This window comes from Amphiura filiformis, chromosome 4 (assembly GCF_039555335.1).
Source record: "Amphiura filiformis chromosome 4, Afil_fr2py, whole genome shotgun sequence".
NCBI lineage: Eukaryota > Metazoa > Echinodermata > Ophiuroidea > Amphilepidida > Amphiuridae > Amphiura > Amphiura filiformis.
Window position 1 is genome coordinate 73,392,971 of NC_092631.1, and position 20,606 is coordinate 73,413,576.

At 36.4% G+C, this 20,606-nt stretch overlaps 2 protein-coding genes across 5 annotated transcripts in view; one reads left to right on the forward strand and one right to left on the reverse strand.

The window, feature by feature from the left end:
* LOC140151388 (E3 ubiquitin-protein ligase ubr3-like) overlaps positions 1-7,869 on the reverse strand; it is a 56,420-nt gene extending 48,551 nt beyond the window's left edge. Inside the window, exons 1-3 of the mRNA XM_072173709.1 lie at positions 7,748-7,869; positions 987-1,514; positions 383-516 (exon numbers count right to left, since the gene is read on the reverse strand). Of these exons, the coding sequence (XP_072029810.1) occupies positions 383-516; positions 987-1,423 (571 nt within the window). The 5' untranslated portion in view covers positions 1,424-1,514; positions 7,748-7,869. The remainder of the gene's footprint in view (positions 1-382; positions 517-986; positions 1,515-7,747) is intronic.
* A 40-nt stretch (positions 7,870-7,909) lies between these two features.
* Positions 7,910-20,278, forward strand: LOC140151389 (oxidoreductase NAD-binding domain-containing protein 1-like). 4 transcript variants are annotated; one of them, XM_072173711.1, is made up of 7 exons: positions 7,910-8,042; positions 9,596-9,662; positions 12,043-12,149; positions 13,840-13,981; positions 15,509-15,739; positions 16,520-16,628; positions 20,051-20,278. In XM_072173711.1, the coding sequence occupies exons 1-7, from the start codon at positions 7,978-7,980 to the stop codon at positions 20,215-20,217; spliced, it is 888 nt and encodes a 295-aa protein (XP_072029812.1). In that variant the 5' UTR covers positions 7,910-7,977; the 3' UTR covers positions 20,218-20,278. The 4 variants fall into 4 exon arrangements, with proteins under 4 accessions (XP_072029812.1, XP_072029811.1, XP_072029814.1 ...); XM_072173710.1 differs by lacking the exon at positions 13,840-13,981 and adding an exon at positions 14,795-14,936; XM_072173713.1 differs by lacking the exon at positions 13,840-13,981 and adding an exon at positions 14,795-14,936 and having other exon boundaries at positions 7,948-8,004.
* The last annotated feature ends 328 nt before the right edge of the window (positions 20,279-20,606 follow it).

Sequence of the window (20,606 nt, forward strand, 5' to 3'; positions counted from 1 at the left end):
CTATACAACAGGTATATAAAGGTATGTAAATTTCAGGCATGAGACTGCACTTCCCTAAAAAAAAATGAAAATGTGTGTAACATTGGGCAAAAAGTACCAAAAACAGGCTGAAATTACATAAAGTTGCGGAAATTTAGACTAAAAAAACTGATGAATTCACTTTTAAAACTGAAAATTCTCATGCCTGAAATTTGAAAGATGAATGTTTTGTTTGCCATCTAGAGAAATACAAAAACAATAACACAATTTTAGCAACAAGTTAAAACCCCCTTTCACTTGCCAGTAAAGTATTTCCACTTTATTGAAACCCCTGGGCAAACATGAAAGCTTATTTTGAAGTGGAATCTCCTTCCTATCATGATTGGAAAAAAAATCTACTTACCATGTTCATACTGCCCTCGTAGATAGAGTAAAAGTCTGAATACCAGTCTTGGTATGATGATCTCTGCCATTGGAAGGAGATCAGAAGGGATGCTATGACGTCTGGGTTTATTAGGACCATGAAGTGAACAGAATCTGCAATGCAAGATTTCAATAGAAAACAATATTGATTGCTAATTTTGACAAATTAGAATCATGTATTTTTCACAATAATATATTGCATGATATATAATGTTTTATCACTTACATGTAAATTTAAAAAGAGAAGACAAAGGGTGAAAAAGAATGTTAATTATCTGATTTGAAAACTAAGAAGACAGAATGTCAATCAACAGGCAAGAAAGTTCTTGAAAAAAGAACGTAACAAAAAAGAAACAAATGAGTGAAAGAAAGAAAGAAATGAAATGAAGGATGGACTTTATGAAGGAAGCAAAGAAAGAGAGGAAAGGAAATAAGGAATGAAAGAAAGGACAATGAAATGTGAAAAAGAGTAATACTGACCTTTATTGAATTGTGATACTACAATACATTTTATTACTTGCACAAATGTATTCCTTTTTTTACATGTCACATGGAATTATTTGTAGCAAAATATCTTGACTTACCCTTCACCCCTCATAACACTTGGATCTCCACAATCACATGCTCCACCAGCTTGGCTTCTAAACATGTTAAAATCATGCCCCTCATGATCCCCAGCATGGAAACACTCAGCACAGATGGACATACAAGGTGAAATACCGCAGGTACGACACCTGTACGCTACAAAGTTTGATGTCCACACCAATCCACAAGTGGTGGCGTCGTCAAACTGCCTAACCGACTTTGTAAAATCATCGAAATGTTTGCCACCGGAGATGAGATAGCGACACCACTCTATGCTGTCCCAGTCATCGATGACCGGCGTTGTGTTGTCAGGATTCAGGATGACATCTAGTAATTCATTAACCTGATTCTGTCCGACCCCTCGGGCGATGTCAGCTTTCATCTGGGCTGCTATTCGCCGCTTGTCTCCTTTCAGTTTATCCATAACAGTAGCCATGATGTCAGGTATTTTGCATATAGACCTAGACGCTTCTAAATCACTTCTTTCTAGACTGTCCTGCTACTTATGGCAGGGTGAGAGGATCTCTCTGCAAGGGAAAATATATATCTTTATCACTCTGGCATATTAGGGTACATTATACTTTTAAACTGATAATTATCCTCCTGGTCATCACAATGTATGGAAGCATGCAGGGAAATACATGTATAAACCGATACCTGTTTACTGTAAAAGTGGTCAGTTTTGTGTGTGTAATTTTTTGTGCTTTGCCGATTTTGAACTAAATTGCTTGTTTTTGATTTCGCAATTTCGAGGTTTTTTTACATAGACCGTTAAAAGAACATATTCATGTTTTTATTTTCACATAGGCAGGCCTGACTGTGGTCCTAAAAAAAATCTGTTTTGGTTTAAGTTGGCGAACGGAGGGAGCGGAGCGACCGTAGTATCGCCCCTCACGGCGGGGGTCCAGGGGCCCACTTAAGGCCAGAGTAATGGGAGAGAACATGGACCTTTTCGAGCTTCATTATTTCTGAATTGTATGTCCAAAGTATATAAAACTATACATTTTTGGAAAGGAAATGAGTCAAGGAATCCCATGGTGACGTCAGATTTGTTCACAAATCTCAAGTTTTGAAAAAAAATCACAAAAATTCACTTTTTTTACCCCAATTGTTTTGTGACAACTTAGAAAAAAATCCGTTCGGAGTAAAAAAAAAAAATCAGTTAGCTTTTCATGAAGAAGAGACATGAACTTAGGGAAGGTTTTTTATTTTTTGAAATTCGCCTTTTTTGAAATATTGAAAAAACATGTGAAAAAAGCCATTTTGTCACTAGTATTAAGCTAAAATTGCACATAATGGTGTATATTTTTGTTTAAAACAAATATTTTGAAAAATGAAAAACCTTCCCTAGAGACTTTGATGTATACGTACTCTAAAGGATAGTGCAAAAAGTTTACCCTTTGTTTGCATATTTTTTGAGTTATCTTGTCACAAAAATCGCGCAATATTGTCAAAAGTGAACTCTGAGAAATCGATGTTTTAGTAAAAAATGTCAAAATTATGCACAAAACGTCCTTAAATTTTAAAACGGTAAGACTTTCACACTTGTAAAAGCTGTATCTGGTGCATGGTCAAAATATGCATCTTTTTACACCACATTTGCTGGCGTTTTAACATCATACCGAATGCGCCTTTGACTGCGTTGGACATACGCAGAGAGTTGCGCCACGTCACACGACGCTGAATCGCATGCACGTAATCACAATATTTCGCATTCGCTTTTTCGCATTTATTATTTCCCGCCAATTTACTAAGCTGTCTTGAGCCATGTGACTTTTGAAAAGAGTGAAATAAATCAAGCAAAAATACGAATAAATATTAGCATACTCGGCAGTGGGGTTTGACCCCCACCCTTTTTATTTAACCCCCACCCTTTTTACTGAGGCACCCTTTATACTGAAAATTCCTGACCCCACGCTTGTTACTGAGGCACCCTTTATACTGAAAATTCCTGACCCCACCACTTTTTTGTATCCATTGATGAAGTCACACGCAATTCGAAGTAAATCAAGTATGCCGAATTCTGCACCTCTTTCACACGTGCTAGTCCGATGTTTTTTCTCTCCCATGAAGTTGATACATTATGTGAACAATGCAAATTTTATGTGAAAAGCTACTACTGTACTGTACAATAAACATTTTAATGCATAACTGTACTTTTTTGGCGTCCAAATGTTGTTCTTGTCATGAACTGATTCGTATCTGGCGTGGGCTCTGTGACTTATATCCTACCCTTCTTCGCTCAATCAATTATGCATATGATTAATGACGTCACTCATACATACGATCGATGTAAAGAATTAACTACCACACATCGTAACACGTCATGGAAAAAATCGGACATTTGCATATCACAGAAGGGCTTCCGGGGAGGATATTGTGATGGTCTGGACTCAGTAAACAGGCGCTGGGCCTGCATCAAATGGAATTTTATCTTGCGATTTTTTCTTGGAATTATGATTGTTTTAACATTCAATAAAAAATATACTGTAAGCTAAAACAAGCCCACGCTTTTTATTTTATTCCCACGCTTTATACCATTCGCTTTTTACCCAAAAAGTTTAAACCTCCACGCTTTTACCAATTTTCAGAATTTCGAACCGGCACGCATTAAAAAGCGTGGACTGCCGAGTATGATTAGCAAGTTGTATTTTATCAGTTTCAAGTGAAAGAATACATCTTAGTATTGATAAATATCAAAAAATCTCAAATTCGGTCGTGGACGAATGTGTCTTCCATTACTCTGGCCTTAAGGGCCCCGGTGGGGGTCGAGGGGGCTTCCACTCCAATATTTCTACAAAGTATATTACATTGGAAAATGAACTTAATATAATGTGTGTAATTAGTTCTTTCATTAATATAGTTTGCACTATATTTGTTAAGCCCATTGTGTTATACAGGGTGTTAAAAAAAAGTCATATTTAAATTGCCTATAGTGTAAGAGTGCCATTCCTTCCTTCCTTCCTTCCATATACGTGCTTACCTCAAATGGTTGAGTATCAATGCACGGGCTTTACGTGCACAGTTTACCTATGCACGATCCTGGAACCTAGCATTGATTGCAGATACCAGAACCGGGGATGGTCCCCCTTCTCTTTTCGAATAGCTCTGACACTTAACGTACACAGGGTTTGACTCTTCCTGTATACGGGACCAATGGTTTTATGTGACTTCCGCATCACGGACGAAGCACATACACTACCTATATCTGCACGTGATTATAAGCAGTGCATGGGGGCGAGAAGAAATTCTTCAATTCAATTCTGAAATTAAATTTCTGAACTGAATTGAAGGATTCCTGACCATATAGGAACTTTTTGGGAGGGAAGAGAATGTTCACCTAAGGCAAGCCCAAGGCTCGAACCCTCGTCGATCGTATCTCCCGGCCGACAGCGCAACACCTTAACCACTCGCCCATCTCGGCCATCATTAATCAAATGCACTTTAAAGTTATAATATCACATTTAAATATTTAATTCCCATATAGGGTTTTCCAAAAATCAATACAGTAAGTTATTTACAAATGCATGTACATATGTAGGCATAATACATGCACAATTCTAAAGCCTATATCAACAAACTATTTAACAATAACCAGAGATCAATATTATGTAATCAGATTAATTCCTTTGACTGTAATAATCTCCTTTGAGAAGATTTAATTTATAGATATTTCAAAGAAAAAAACAATTTAAAAGATCTCTTTATGAAAACCTATTCCTGCTTCCTGAATTCCATTGGATTGCATGGCAAACATATTCCACTGCATTAATTAAAAGCTTGTTAAATCCTTAATTACTAAAGTTTATTAAGATTTTATATTAGGCAATTATAGAAACTTTAGAAAGTTAAAAAAAATAAGATTAAAATCATGCAAATGCATTTTTACTTCTTCTAGGCACCAAAGCACATAAATTTTATTAATGAACACCAACTTCCCATTGGAATTACACAGAGCTCCTCCGCTTCCTGCTCCACCCCTGACTAATTAACTTAATTAAAGCTGTTGTAATTAATTAATACATTTGTTCAACTGTATTTGTTATTATTTCATTAAATTAATATTTTATCTTCAAAATAAGACCAAAACCATTTGTTCATGATGGATTTTATCAAAAATATAGGAATAAGAAGAGAAATTTTTTAGAAAATGTGACAACTCCACCTTTTTTGGGTGCCCACCTCAACATGACCGTATTCTCTTGGTCGGGCTGACGTCACAAAGGGGAAATAGCCTAGTAAAACTAGTGTGCGCATGTGCAGCGCATGTGCAGTTCCCCTTTCTCGAGCTGGTTGCTATGCGCGCGCTTGTGCAAAGGGGACGAAGGGGACAATGTTCCCGGATGTCCGACCGAGTGAATGTAGAATTGCATCACACAGTTTGCATCACCGGTTTTGCATTCAGATCTTTTACGACGTCAAAAATTGCGATAAAAACATGGATTTTGGAACCAAATAAAACTTGGATGACAAAATAATAGGTATGTTTGTACAGCAAAGATGTTAAAACCTTGATGCATAATTAGTTTAATTTGATAAATTTTTAATTTTAACCTTATAGCGTGGGTGGTCTAAAAAAAGAAAAGATCGCCTTAAGGGGGTACTACACCCCTGGCCAATTTTGTGCCTATTTTTGCATTTTTCTCAAAAATTATAGCGCATTGGTGACAAGTAATATATTTATATTATAGGGGCAAGGACTAGAACTACTGCACTGGAAATTTTATTTCAGCACAGACAACAGTTGTGGAGTTACAATCAAAAATGAGGGAAAACCAACATTTGATTGATCAATAAATCAATGACTACTTGTCTTGAGTTGCTGAATTTTCAGTGCAGTACATGTAGTTGTAGTCCTTACCCTAAGCACCGGGAAAATGCGCGATTTTTGAGAGCAAATTCGTGCAACAGTTTTTGAAAATTAGCGATTTGCGCGATTTGTCCATAATATTCCCAAAATGCGTGCATTTTCTCCAAAAAGTTCAAATTTGTAGTTTTTTTAATAAAATTAAATGTTTTCTTTTTTTCCTCGGAAATCGGAAAATCCTTCACCGGCAGGGGTGGAATTTCGACACGAGTCGACTCGCGCAGAGACTCTCGTAACATGCCTTCAGTCAACTTGATCGGCTCATTCACTCAGCAAACTTACGTTCAAGTTCAACACCAGAATTCAACCAGATTCTCAACACATTGAGAATCTGTGATTCAACACTCGCCATCACGAAAACACAACCAGCTTTCAACTCCGCTCATTTTTAACAAATTAATCAATACTACCGATTAATCAATGAAAGTTTCTAACAAATGCAGTGATTGGACATCTATCCACTCACAACGCGATAATCATCCAATCATGTTCTGGTTTCTATACACGACGGCATCTGCGACCCTAATCGTGTGCTCACTTCCGGGTTCATGTTTACGACAGTCAAAATTGCACTCTGCTTTTATCTGCATGGATTGTATTGCAGATCGCCATGGATTCTTTCAATGTTAGTAAAAACTTACGTTTTTTGGAAAATGAATACTTTAAAAATAGATATCTTTGAAAAATTTCAAAATTCGCGGCCGAACCTAAAATTCGCGATTATACCCAAAATTCGTGAATTTCGGCGGTTTTTGCGCATCGCGAATTCTCCCGGTGCTTACCTTACCCCTATTGTCACAAACCCCTCACGGAAATATCCTGCGCCTCCTCGAGCCACTTCCGGTCCTGCCGGGACTCGAACCCACGACCCTGGGTTTAAGAGGCGAAGCGCTTAGCGATAGACCAAAAGAGGACTTCCCGTCAGGTCTATAACACTAACGCACTTATACCTCCGTGACATGCTCCCCCCTCTCGTAAGGCGCGCCCTCGCGCTAACTTCCTCTGTTTAAACTGGTCGTCCTTGATACAAGGCATACTCGGCCAGACTGGTTGTCCTTGATACAAGGCATACTCGGCCAGCCATTTTTATGAACGCCTAACCCTTTCCAATTGGTGATCCCCCTGGTGTTAAGAAACACCAGGGACCACCGCTGCCACCATTTATGTCAAAACCCTCACGGAAATATCCTGCGCCTCCTCGAGCCACTTCCGGTCCTGCCGGGACTCGAACCCACGACCCTGGGTTTAAGAGGCGAGCGCGCTAGCGTATAGACCAAAAGAGGACTTCCCCGTCAGGTCTATAACACTAACGCACTTATACCTCCGTGACACTATAATATTCATATCTTACTTGTCACCAATGCACTATAATTTTTGAGAAAAATGCAAAAATAGGCCCAAAATTGGCCAGGGTGTACAGTAGTACCCCTTAAACTTCACTGAAGAATTATTACATTTGAAAATATGGTGATGAATGAATGACTGAAGTAGTTATAGTTCCATGCTCTATGATCTCTATCCACTATCATGTCATCGTGGATTGTAAATATAGATTTCTCAATCAAGTTTTTTTTTTGACCAGACTAGATCTATCGACATTGAAAAACATGAAAAAAAAATCATTTTATAATAATAATGCATTCATTTATTTCAATTGGCATTTAATTCTAAATGTATAAATATATTATTTATTGAATAAGCTTACATATATCAAGGAATGAAAGCCAAGGAATGAAAGTGAAAGTGCTGTAATGATTTTGTGATTTGTTTTGTTTTGTCTGATGCAATGATGTTGATTGATCAGTCACTCAGTGCAAACCAAAAGTCGACACAGTTATCAAATTCTACATTAATCCTTTATAAATAAAACATAAAAACGTTGAATATACTTACCACTCACCATCGGTGAAAGAAAACTCAAATATTTCGTTGATATTCCGGCGAAATAGTGAGAAAATCCACACCCAAAACTCGACTGTCACTCGGAAAGTCTCAATTGAGATTTTGGGAATTGCTGACACAGTGACATGACCTCTGACCCGGATTGACAACATAAACTTTGACCTTTGTTTACAAAACTCGCAAGATCAGCTGTGATTGTGGATGAATGAGCATGAAAAAGAATGACTGTTTTGCTTAGAATTCTAGGGGTGAGAAGATTTCAAGCTATAAACACTGCCATAATAAGGTAATTTAAAATTCAATCTTATAAGCTCTTATACTTACACTTTAGGTATGATGGGAATAATCTAGGTATCAGACTTTTTGACTCCCGGGTTTTGACTCCATCCATTTTTTGTAATAAAGTATGTATATGACTAGTAATAGTATATTATTTATGACAAACTGACAAAGCTAGAGCTTCAAGCTGCAGTTGAGTTGTAACTTGTACATGTAGTAATATAACTACAAATTTTGAACGTTTGAGGACTTGTTCTCAAGTTATAGAAATTTTTGTGCTAGTGACTCCGCCAGGGATTTATTATTGCATTAGTATAATAAAATATTGACAATTAACCTGTTTGACCCATCCATACATAAAAATCATACATCATCATATGGGACATTTTATGGCGAGCTAGTCAATGGTCAGCGTCCAGGAGGAGGTCAACACAAGAGATTCAAGGATGTCCTTAAATCCAGTCTGAAAGCATGTGATATACCTACTGCATCTTGGGAGAGTCAGGCTCTCACCCATCCAGAGTGGCGATCCGCTTGTCGTGCTGGTGTTAGGAAATTCGAGCAGCGACGTATCAAGATCGACGCTCCAGGAAGCCCGCTCAGCCCGCCATGCTACACAAAGCCAAATTCCACCAAGCAATACTGATTATGTCTGCCCTGACTGTCAACGACACTGCCGTTCCCGCGCAGGATTGGTAGAAAACATCGAACCCTCAACCAGCTTTGAGAGAAAGGAGATCTGTCGGATACGACGGCTCACACCATCATCATATGGATAGGTCAAACAGGTTGTCAATTTAATATTAATATTTTGCGACATAATAATGAAAACAGTTAATTTACACTGGAGACACCCTATCTACCTATGGCTTACTCGACAACTCTAGCTTCGAATTTGCACACGATAGTTATGCATTTGATGCTAGTACATTGCTATCGTTTTTCAGTCGGACAGCATTGACATTTTTTGCAACGGATGTTATTTATTCTGTTAATGTTAAAATTTGGATGAAAGTTATTTCGAGGAGTCAACTGTATCTTTTGAGTAAAGTTTGCCTATTTTGAACAGTCTAAAATTTTGTTGAAGTGCAGTTTTAACAACATTTTTGATGTGATCACCTGTCATGATCTGCTGTGTTTACTTCTGAACTTCCATTGCTTTACACTGTGTCATGCTTCAGTGAGCAATGGTCTCTAGCGTTGAATGTGAAGCTACTGGTGAGCAAATTCATGGTTAGACTTTTCGAGCAATTGCACTTCCTATAACTTGAGAACAAGTCCTCAAATGTTCGAAATTAGTAGTTACTAGCTACAACTGATGAGATGATAGATGCACGACAGCGGCTAAAAACAATACCTTTATTCTCATTCTTGAGATAGTTCCCCGGGATAGTTCCAAGCTCTATCCTCATATCCATCATCTGCAGTTATCAGTGGCCTGGATTGAGGATAGACTTCTTGATCAATTTTGAACTCTCCTCTTAATTTGACCTTCTCCCAGCCAGGAACTCGTATTTCTAATTGCGCAAGATTTAGAGCCATGTACTTTGTTTTTTGCAGGTCTGTAATACAACAGAGAACAATGAGTGAACACCTTGAAAGGACAGCTCATAATTTCAGACAACCAGTAAGTGGATGGGGTGGGGTGGGTCGTTGAGGTTGGGGAGGGGACAGTGGGTGGATGCATGTACTTGATGTGCTTGTGCACAAATATAATACTGTATCCAAATGCATGTATTTTTTTTTTTCTTTATACCTCAGTGAGGTTGGCGAAACGCCTTTATTTTATTTAGTTTATATATCAAGCTCAAAAACTTGCTATTCCACAATATTGCGGCTCAAAAGCCACGACATGTAAATTAACATTATCAAAACATTATGTATAACTTATTACAGTATATTCAAATGAACCTTAAGTTCATCCCAGACATTTTGATTTTCTTTTACAATTGTTGGCACATTTTCTGCATTTGTTGTTATTTCATTCAATCTTTCTACTTCATTAATAAAGAGCAGTGGTATAGGAGTAAATATATTGGTTTCACTATATCTTATTTTGGCCTTGTAAACTGAAAACGATGCTATAATTAAGAGCAGGTTTACAAAATCAAAATGTGAGTCTTTCTTGTTCCAACCATAAATAATATGTTCTAGAGACACGTTCAAAAGTGTGTGTGTTGTAATTAACACGCATTCTTTAAAGAAAATCCAAAATGATGTATTTTTCCTGCATGATATGAAAAAGTGTTCATAGTCCTCACGACAATTGCAGAAACAGCATTCGTCCGAATTACTAATCTTCCATTTCAATAGGTTTTTCTTACACGGTATTAGGTTATATAAAAGGTTATATTGAAAGTGTCCAAATTTGTTTCAATTCTATTTTTATTTTAAAAGTGAAGATTTGTCTCCAAGATGATTTACTTGTATTACAATTGAAGTGATCTTGCCAATATTTCACGCAAATTGGGTCGCATTCTGATGGCATTAAAAGTTTATATATTTGTTTTGTGGATAGCTTTGAAATGTGTTGTTGGTTTTCCCAACTTGAAATAATCGATCATTGCCCTTTGTTTTGTTGAAATCTACATGATTATTTAAAATTAACGTTTTCCATTCTTTTGGTATTGCTGTCAGTAATGTATGTAAGTTAAAAACATCATTTGGACACCGAACTATTTGTCTTAGCTCAAAAAGAGTTATAAAACGATTATTGATTACAATATCACTTAAGTACATGATACCAGCATCTTTCCACTTCTTAAACATAAGTAACTTATTTCTAAATTTTATGTCATTATTGTACCAGATTATTTGATCATGAAGTACTCTTGCTTCGTGTAAAGAGGCATCAGCATTCTTTTTTTTCAACATAAACCAAGATTTTAGTACCTCTGTGTAGAACTTGGGAATTTTTTGTTTGTTACTTCCAATACATTAGAGGACTTACATTCCAAATTAAGTACAAAATCTAGGCCTCCTATTTGATTAAACCAAAATTTTGCTATTTTTATCCAAATACCATGATCATTTTCGCAAAGTAATCTTGAAATCCATTTAATTTTTAGAGCTCTTATTTGGCTTTGCAGGTCTATCATTTTCAAGCCACCATATTCCATGTATCCCGTTATCGTTGTTCTTTTGACTTTTTCCTCTTTGAACCCCAAATAAATTGAAAGAGCATTTTGTTTGCTTCTTTTATCACATAATCTGGTACATGTATAGAATATGCACAATATAGTAGTTGTGAAACACCAAAAGTCTTGACAACTGATATTTTACCATAATATGATAGTTTTCTTTTTTGTCTTTCAAAGCCCGTGAGGGTCTTTATTATTTTATTTTTTTTAACTCACAAACAATAAATAAAATGCAAATACAATAATATCATAAAGTAAATACAATGTACCTTAATATTTCTATTTGCATACAAAATGAAATAAAACACACAAGTTTACAAACAACCATCAAACACGATACCAAAATTATTACAAACAACTTTTTTTCTGACATCTTTTGGACAGAACTCAGAATATGATAGTTTTCTGGCTTTCCGTCCGTTCAAAGCAAGTTCCATTTTCTTTAATTTTTCAGACCATATCAATTTATGACATTTCTCAATATCCAAATGCATGTATGTATTGAGTGAAAAAATGTTGTAACCCACTTCACTTACTTCTTGGATGATCGATGGCTTTATCAGAATGCTGATTTTATGCATTAATGCTTTTCCCAAAGGATTTTCTATGTTCTCCTTTATCATACAGTGTTTATTATTATTTTTTCCAGAAGCTTATTATAGAGTCATGGTAAAAAACACCATAGCCAGTTGGGAATCCTGCTTAAAACTGTTATACAGGTTACAGAAGATGTGCTTTGTATACTTTGTGATTAGTTTGCATGACCATGTTCATGTTTTCCCAAGTTAATTGATGTAGAATAGAAGTTTTTAGCTGCCATGTGAATAATAAAATGGTTCACTTTTTGCATTTTTCTTTTTTACAAAGGGAGTAAGTGAAGCTGTTGTAACTTCCATCCAGGATGTGTCACCATCAGTGAAGCAGCTGACACTTCAAGTCAACAATCCACACTTCTCATTCAAAGCTGGACAGTGGTAAGCCACAGGACTGCAGGGCCTTAATAATAAGTGACGATGCCAGGAATTTTTTCCGGGGCAATTTGTTTTTGGGTAGGAGCAAAAATCTGAAAATTTGATGATTTTTTTCACAAGGGGAAGAGGTGCCATGCACACAAAATTCAGATGCTGACTTCCTATAGACCACTTGACATCACTGTTTATCAACAAAGGCGAGGGACTCGTCTATCGATATGCTCGAACGAGCCGCAACACTGTTCAATGGCTTTCTTGTACTATATGAAATATACTATACGATGCGACGCACACTGCAGGGCAAAGAACAATGGAAATTGCCATAATGCGCGCGCATACTGCCGGGCAATGACGTCACATGCCAAGTGGTCTTATTACATGTATACCTACTTTTTGCTGTTTTTGCAACCCATCAGCATACCAATTTTTCACAAAGAGCACACAAATTTGCACAAATTGAGTGTTTTTAAAGGCACATTTGCCCATTGGTCTCCACTGAAAATCACCCATCGGAATAAAAAAATGTCTGAAAAGGTACACTACCCCAAAACCATGGCACATCCCCATAAACCTTCAATCAGGATGACCCCACCCCGAGGGGTTGTCCTGACTTGGGGTGTCAAAGGAAACATTGTTTTTTTTTGTGGGGATGCCCCTGGGCTCCAGTGGTAGTGCCACTGTTGACAATGGTAACATAGGGATGAATGTAAGTGTCATGTAACTGTGTTGTTAATACACTGATTGTAAATTACCATAATTTCTTTACAATTTCTTAATTTGGGGGAAGCAAAATTTCACTCGAAATGGCATGTTTTTACCATCATTGTCATCAAAGACCTTAATATGTTTTTTAAATCAAACTTTTGCTTTACCACCCAAAGAGGTTATATTTCACCATGTACCTATCACCCAAACATCCCTTACTTCAATTGATTATTTAACTTGTATGGCAAATTCCATTCAGCACTCAGCTGCTGTTGATACAACTATTTAGAATTATATTCCAGGCTTTTTTATTCTCACCAAAAGACACAGTATTGTTAGTAAACTTTGGCTCGCCCTCACTGCACGCCAAGGCCCAAAAGTCAATTTATTACCCAAAATGGCCAACATTTTCATGAGGGCCCTTCTGGTCCTTAGGTTTGAAATTTACGGCCTGTAATCAATTTCATGGGCTGGAACTTAAATATTACAATTTTAATGTTAAACTGGTCCACATTTGTGACACTTTGTAAGACTTCAGACTCACAAATCAACAACAGGTAATGCAGGCATGAATTGGTGTTGAAGTCGGCACTGAGTCCATTTTGCTGACTCAAACAAAAGTATCGGAAGGCCCGCAGTCATTTTCATGGGCTTTTGGCTTGCCTTATTTTGAACACTAATTGTCTCACTTTTTATTGAACACTAATTGTCTCACTTTTTACTGATTTCATCTGGCTTTAACTAGGTATGCTATGAGAAAAAAAATATTTAGAGAGTATTTAGACATTTTATGCATTTTTGGATTAATTTCTTTAATCTTCATAAAATGAAATGCTGTAAAGTTTTTCACCCCAAAAATATCATAATGTGCTCTATGGTATAGGAGTAGCAATTTGCAAGTTGCTAATTTGCTGTATGAAATTTCTTCAGTTTCTCTCAGTTTGATCTATTATGTTAACTACCAATGATTTGTCCATTCCCTATATAGGGTTGATTTCTTCATTCCAGGCATTGAAGTGTTCACAGGCTTCTCAATGTGTTCTGCTCCACACAAACTCAAACAGCATGGGATATTGGAACTAGCTGTTCAAGTTACTGATTACCCTCCCACTTTATGGGTACATGAGAAGGTACCTCCATATTATTGACTGATAGACTATGTGGTGACCAATCAAGCAAATGCTCATGTAGATTGTCTAAAATTACATTTATTATAGATTAGCTAAACTGTGCCTTCCAATAGCTCACGTGGAGGGTCAGCACAAGAAGGCTCTATCTGCAATAGCTGCCAGGTGCAGATAAGGCTTTCTTGCTCCAAATCCCCAATATATATTACACTATGGAGATGTATTGCTATTCAATGTAACAAAATTCATCGTTTGAAGTGAAATTCAGTGATTTGCTGGTATCATTTATATTTTAGCATCTAAAAGAGTTATATCATGAATTATACTGGAACATGGCAATCAAATTTATAGCAGGTGTATTTGTGTTGTTTAAGCATCAAATTGACCTATTTATACAGAGTAATCAATTATAATGTGAACACATGTACCATACATTTTTTACCATTAAACTCACTGAATTGCACTTTAATTCCAAATTGTATTTTTTGGTTTATCACTCTTATTTGCTTGATTGATCACTTGCATGTTGTGGGTTTATTTTTGATATCAACATGTATGCATAGAGGTGCCAAACCTAGTACTCTAAAGGAAATGAAATATGATCAAAAATTGTCGTGCTGACTCGTGCAACATTTTTTCATATAAGCATGCTTTAGTTTAATACTGATTGCTGGGATTATGTACTGAGCCCTCTGATTGAAACAGCATCATTTTGAATAATCAAAAATAACCCATCATTATATTTTTTGAAAAGCAATGAGCAAGCGAACAAACTAACAAAAACACATTTTCCATTCTGTAATCTTGTTGTTACAGGGTTGATTTTCAAATACCAAGTTTAAGCACAGTCGGTGGTTACTCAATGTCTAGCACCCCCTCTAGGTTACAAATTGACAGGTCGTTAGAGTTAGCAGTCAAGTATAGTGATCATGCACCAGCACATTGGGTTCATAAAAAGGTAACAGTTTTAGATATTTTGTTCACTCTCTCTTTTGAATATGTTTACCACTCCTCTTGTAGTACTTTGGTAGTGTGTAATTGTTTTTGTTAGTTTTGTTTGTTTGCTTGCTTGTTGAAAGTACTGTAAAATTTTTAGGTACGGTAAAGTCACATAATTTTTTTAATAATTTTATTTTTCAACTAATTCTACTTTTTCTATCAGTGTTTATTAGCTTTGTGAAATCCATCCAAATTATAGTTCTTACGAAGTAAAAGTTTTTAACAAGTCCTGCTGTTCATGAGTTGAAAGAAATTACATTATGGTTTTGGTAAGCATAGCCAGAGAAATCTGATTTCAGTTTTGAGACTACATGTATGAGAGGACAGCAGTACTTCTAACTTGAGATTGCTTTTTAAAAGACTATATAGATCCCGGAAGCACTTGATTTGGTTTCTTGATTTTGGATTGGGTGGGGAGTAATGTGCTGCTGGGATTCTAAAAATCTACCTTGAAAATATACCAAATTTGCCAAAAAAGAGATTACAAAATATACTAACTTTCTTAAATTCCTTACTTCTTTCTAAACACAGTGTAAAGTAGGAGATAAAGTTGGCATTCGAGTAGGTGGAGATCAAATAATCTATGATCCTCAACCGGGTGACCCAAAAACTGACATCCTACTTCTAGCAGGCGGAATTGGCATCAATCCGCTAGTTTCCATCATTCAGCACGTGGCTCATTTGCATGACAACAAAGTGTGTGACACAGGGAAGGTTCAGATGTTGTATAGTGCTTCAAGTATAAAGGAACTAATATTTAAGGTAAGTGAATAAAGAGTTTGCATTGTTGTTACTACACAATTCGGATATAAGTAAATTTGACTTTGTTCATATTTTAATTGCAAAACAGAGGTGCTCCCTGGGCCCATTTTCTTGGAATGCTGAAGAGATAGTATTGAATCAAATCCAGTGCGCAATCTAACCCAGCCCAACCTAACACATTCCAACCTAAACCATCCCAACCTAACCCAACTTAGCACAGCCCAACCCAAACCATCTCAACCGACCCAACCCAACTTAACCCAACCAACCAAACCCATCGCACCCCAACCTAACCCATCTCAACCTAACCCATCTCAACCCAAACCATCCCAACCTAACCCATTCCATTCCAACCCAACCCAACCAAGCACAGCCCAATCAAACCATCCCAACCCAACCAACCCAAACCTATTTAACCCCACCTAATCCAACCAAACCCATCCCACCCCAACCTAACCCATCTCAACCCAAACCATCTAATCCTAACCCATTCCAACCCAACCCAACCCAACCAACCAAGCACAGCCTAACCAAACCATCCCAACCCAACCCAACCTAACCCATCTCAACTTAACCCATCTCAAGCTAAACCATCCCAACCTAACCGAAATCAACCCAGCTAAGCCATGGCCAGCCAAGTCAACTCAAACTAACTTAAATAAACAAATCCAATCCCATTCAATCGAAACAGAACCAAAACAAATGTAGCAAACCAAAACAGAAAGTCTGAAACTACAGCATAAAATCTAATCAAAGTGTATATATGTTTTACTGTTACAGCAAACAATTGCCGACATATGCCAAAGAATTCCAGATGTCAACTGCCAATTTTTCGTGACCAAAGAGAACATAGATGAACAGGACCAGTCAACTAGCAATAGCATCATTTGTAAGTAATCACTGATTTATTTTGTAAATTAAATCTAGTAATACTGGAACTAACCTTTGCAACTCACTTTGCTACATTGCACCAAGATAATTATTGATTAATTGTCTAAGATAAATTTTAAAATTTACACCTAGGAGAATGTTCTTTTATATATTGAGTTGATGAAGCATTGATAATAACATTTGAAATTATTTTGTCTTTTCACTGTAAAATGATGACTAAAAATGATATTTTTTTTAAAAAAAAAGCAAGATTGTGATGATATTCTATGCCTAATTGACCTTTTTGGTAAATCCCATAAGCCTTTGTGGATACACAGAGAGCTTGTCATTTTACGTCACGCCAACTTGCAATGCACAGTAACGATGTTTGATAAACGATGTGCGCATCAGCGCAGATCCGCGTGACGTAAAATGACGAGTTCTCAGGTGTACTCGCAAAGGCTTATGGGATTAACCGAAAAGGTCAATGCTGGTTTCATACTTTCTGGTAGCTGGTGCTGAGCGGTGTGCCACTTCACTGTGCTGCTTGCATTTTTCTGCAGGTGGCAGACATGAAGTGGTACAATGCTGAGTGGTACTGACATGACTATGAAAGCCAATGTTAATGCTTATTGGCACATTCTGGTGCGACTGCACAGTTAAGGAAAATCATTGTCAGAGTGGCAAAGGGAAGGAAGTGGGAGGAAAGTATGAAACCAGCATAAGTTTGGGGTATGCTGAAATGGCTTTATGGGACTGTAAATAAAGATTGCAGCAAAGAAAATGCCATTTTATAAACTTGACATTTCCAATTTAAGAATTAAAGACCCATGGCAGTGATCCCAGCGCAAGTGTAAAAAATATATAAATATTATAAATTGCTTAAAAGTGAAGGATGTCATTTGTAATTTTTGAAGTGAAAAATTTGGCTAAAAACGAAGAAAACAGCAGTATTGACAAAGTTGAAGCCTCATTAGGCTATGTTAGCACATCTATGACAATGACAAAGGTACCAAAATCTGAATTTTGATGATTTTTATGATCGTCCAGATGAGCAAATCACCACTGAATGGGCCTTTTAAAAGAAGCATCTACATGTTTCTTGTAATCAGTCTGCACAGTTAAGGAATATCGTTGTCAGAGGCAAAGTGGGAGGAAAGTATGAAACCAGCATAAGTTTGGGGTATGCTGAAATGGCTTTATGGGACTGTAAATAAAGATTGCAGCAAAGAAAATGCCATTTTATAAACTTGACATTTCCAATTTAAGAATTAAAGACCCATGGCAGTGATCCCAGCGCAAGTGTAAAAAATATATAAATATTATAAATTGCTTAAAAGTGAAGGATGTCATTTGTAATTTTTGAAGTGAAAAATTTGGCTAAAAACGAAGAAAACAGCAGTATTGACAAAGTTGAAGCCTCATTAGGCTATGTTAGCACATCTATGACAATGACAAAGGTACCAAAATCTGAATTTTGATGATTTTTATGATCGTCCAGATGAGCAAATCACCACTGAATGGGCCTTTTTAAAAGAAGCATCTACATGTTTCTTGTAATCAGTCTGCACAGTTAAGGAATATCGTTGTCAGAGGCAAAGTGGGAGGAAAGTATGAAACCAGCATAAGTTTGGGGTATGCTGAAATGGCTTTATGGGACTGTAAATAAAGATTGCAGCAAAGAAAATGCCATTTTATAAACTTGACATTTCCAATTTAAGAATTAAAGACCCATGGCAGTGATCCCAGCAAGTGTAAAAAATATATAAATATTATAAATTGCTTAAAAGTGAAGGATGTCATTTGTAATTTTTGAAGTGAAAAATTTGGCTAAAAACGAAGAAAACAGCAGTATTGACAAAGTTGAAGCCTCATTAGGCTATGTTAGCACATCTATGACAATGACAAAGGTACCAAAATCTGAATTTTGATGATTTTTATGATCGTCCAGATGAGCAAATCACCACTGAATGGGCCTTTTTAAAAGAAGCATCTACATGTTTCTTGTAATCAGTCTGCACAGTTAAGGAATATCGTTGTCAGAGGCAAAGTGGGAGGAAAGTATGAAACCAGCATAAGTTTGGGGTATGCTGAAATGGCTTTATGGGACTGTAAATAAAGATTGCAGCAAAGAAAATGCCATTTTATAAACTTGACATTTCCAATTTAAGAATTAAAGACCCATGGCAGTGATCCCAGCGCAAGTGTAAAAAATATATAAATATTATAAATTGCTTAAAAGTGAAGGATGTCATTTGTAATTTTTGAAGTGAAAAATTTGGCTAAAAACGAAGAAAACAGCAGTATTGACAAAGTTGAAGCCTCATTAGGCTATGTTAGCACATCTATGACAATGACAAAGGTACCAAAATCTGAATTTTGATGATTTTTATGATCGTCCAGATGAGCAAATCACCACTGAATGGGCCTTTTTAAAAGAAGCATCTACATGTTTCTTGTAATCAGTCTGCACAGTTAAGGAATATCGTTGTCAGAGGCAAAGTGGGAGGAAAGTATGAAACCAGCATAAGTTTGGGGTATGCTGAAATGGCTTTATGGGACTGTAAATAAAGATTGCAGCAAAGAAAATGCCATTTTATAAACTTGACATTTCCAATTTAAGAATTAAAGACCCATGGCAGTGATCCCAGCGCAAGTGTAAAAAATATATAAATATTATAAATTGCTTAAAAGTGAAGGATGTCATTTGTAATTTTTGAAATGAAAAATTTGGCTAAAAACGAAGAAAACAGCAGTATTGACAAAGTTGAAGCCTCATTAGGCTATGTTAGCACATCTATGACAATGACAAAGGTACCAAAATCTGAATTTTGATGATTTTTATGATCGTCCAGATGAGCAAATCACCACTGAATGGGCCTTTTTAAAAGAAGCATCTACATGTTTCTTGTAATCAGTCTGCACAGTTAAGGAATATCGTTGTCAGAGGCAAAGTGGGAGGAAAGTATGAAACCAGCATAAGTTTGGGGTATGCTGAAATGGCTTTATGGGACTGTAAATAAAGATTGCAGCAAAGAAAATGCCATTTTATAAACTTGACATTTCCAATTTAAGAATTAAAGACCCATGGCAGTGATCCCAGCGCAAGTGTAAAAAATATATAAATATTATAAATTGCTTAAAAGTGAAGGATGTCATTTGTAATTTTTGAAGTGAAAAATTTGGCTAAAAACGAAGAAAACAGCAGTATTGACAAAGTTGAAGCCTCATTAGGCTATGTTAGCACATCTATGACAATGACAAAGGTTCCAAAATCAGAATTTTGATGATTTTTATGATCGTCAAGATGAGCAAATCACCACTGAATGGGCCTTTTTAAAAGAAGCATCTACATGTTTCTTGTAATCAGTCAAATTCACCATGTACATTGAGAACTTCATAATACTAAATGTTTTCTATTTACACCTTTAATTTATTCAGCACACAGAATTGATGGATCAACATTAGAAGGCGCCCTCAAGAATCTAGACATAACCAGTGTGCGATGCTACATTTGCGGTCCACCTCCTATGATAGCCAGTATGGAAACATATTTACAAGAACTTGGTGTGAAAAAGGAGCAATTTCATTGTGAAAAATGGTGGTGACAATTGCCTATGCTGTCCTTATATACTCCTATACAGAAATTCTATGAACTTTTGTGAATTCATTCTGGATTTGTTTGTAGCAAGATAGAGTAATTCACATTGTGTTATGTAATTTTAAGATACACTCTATTTTCAAGTCTCTTATTACTTGAACCCTGGAAATGATATGCAATATTTTTCAATTAAAATATGCCAAGTTCTGTGATGACGTTGTTTCTTACCAATTAAGACCTCAGCAAAATCCTTGTAATGTTTATAAGATTTCATCATAACTGACTCATAACTTCACAAGTTGGGCTTTCAGGTAGACAACTATTTTAACATCCAACAAGAATGTGTGAACTAAGCAGTGGCGGCACCACAAGGGGGGATTAGGGGGCAAATTCCCA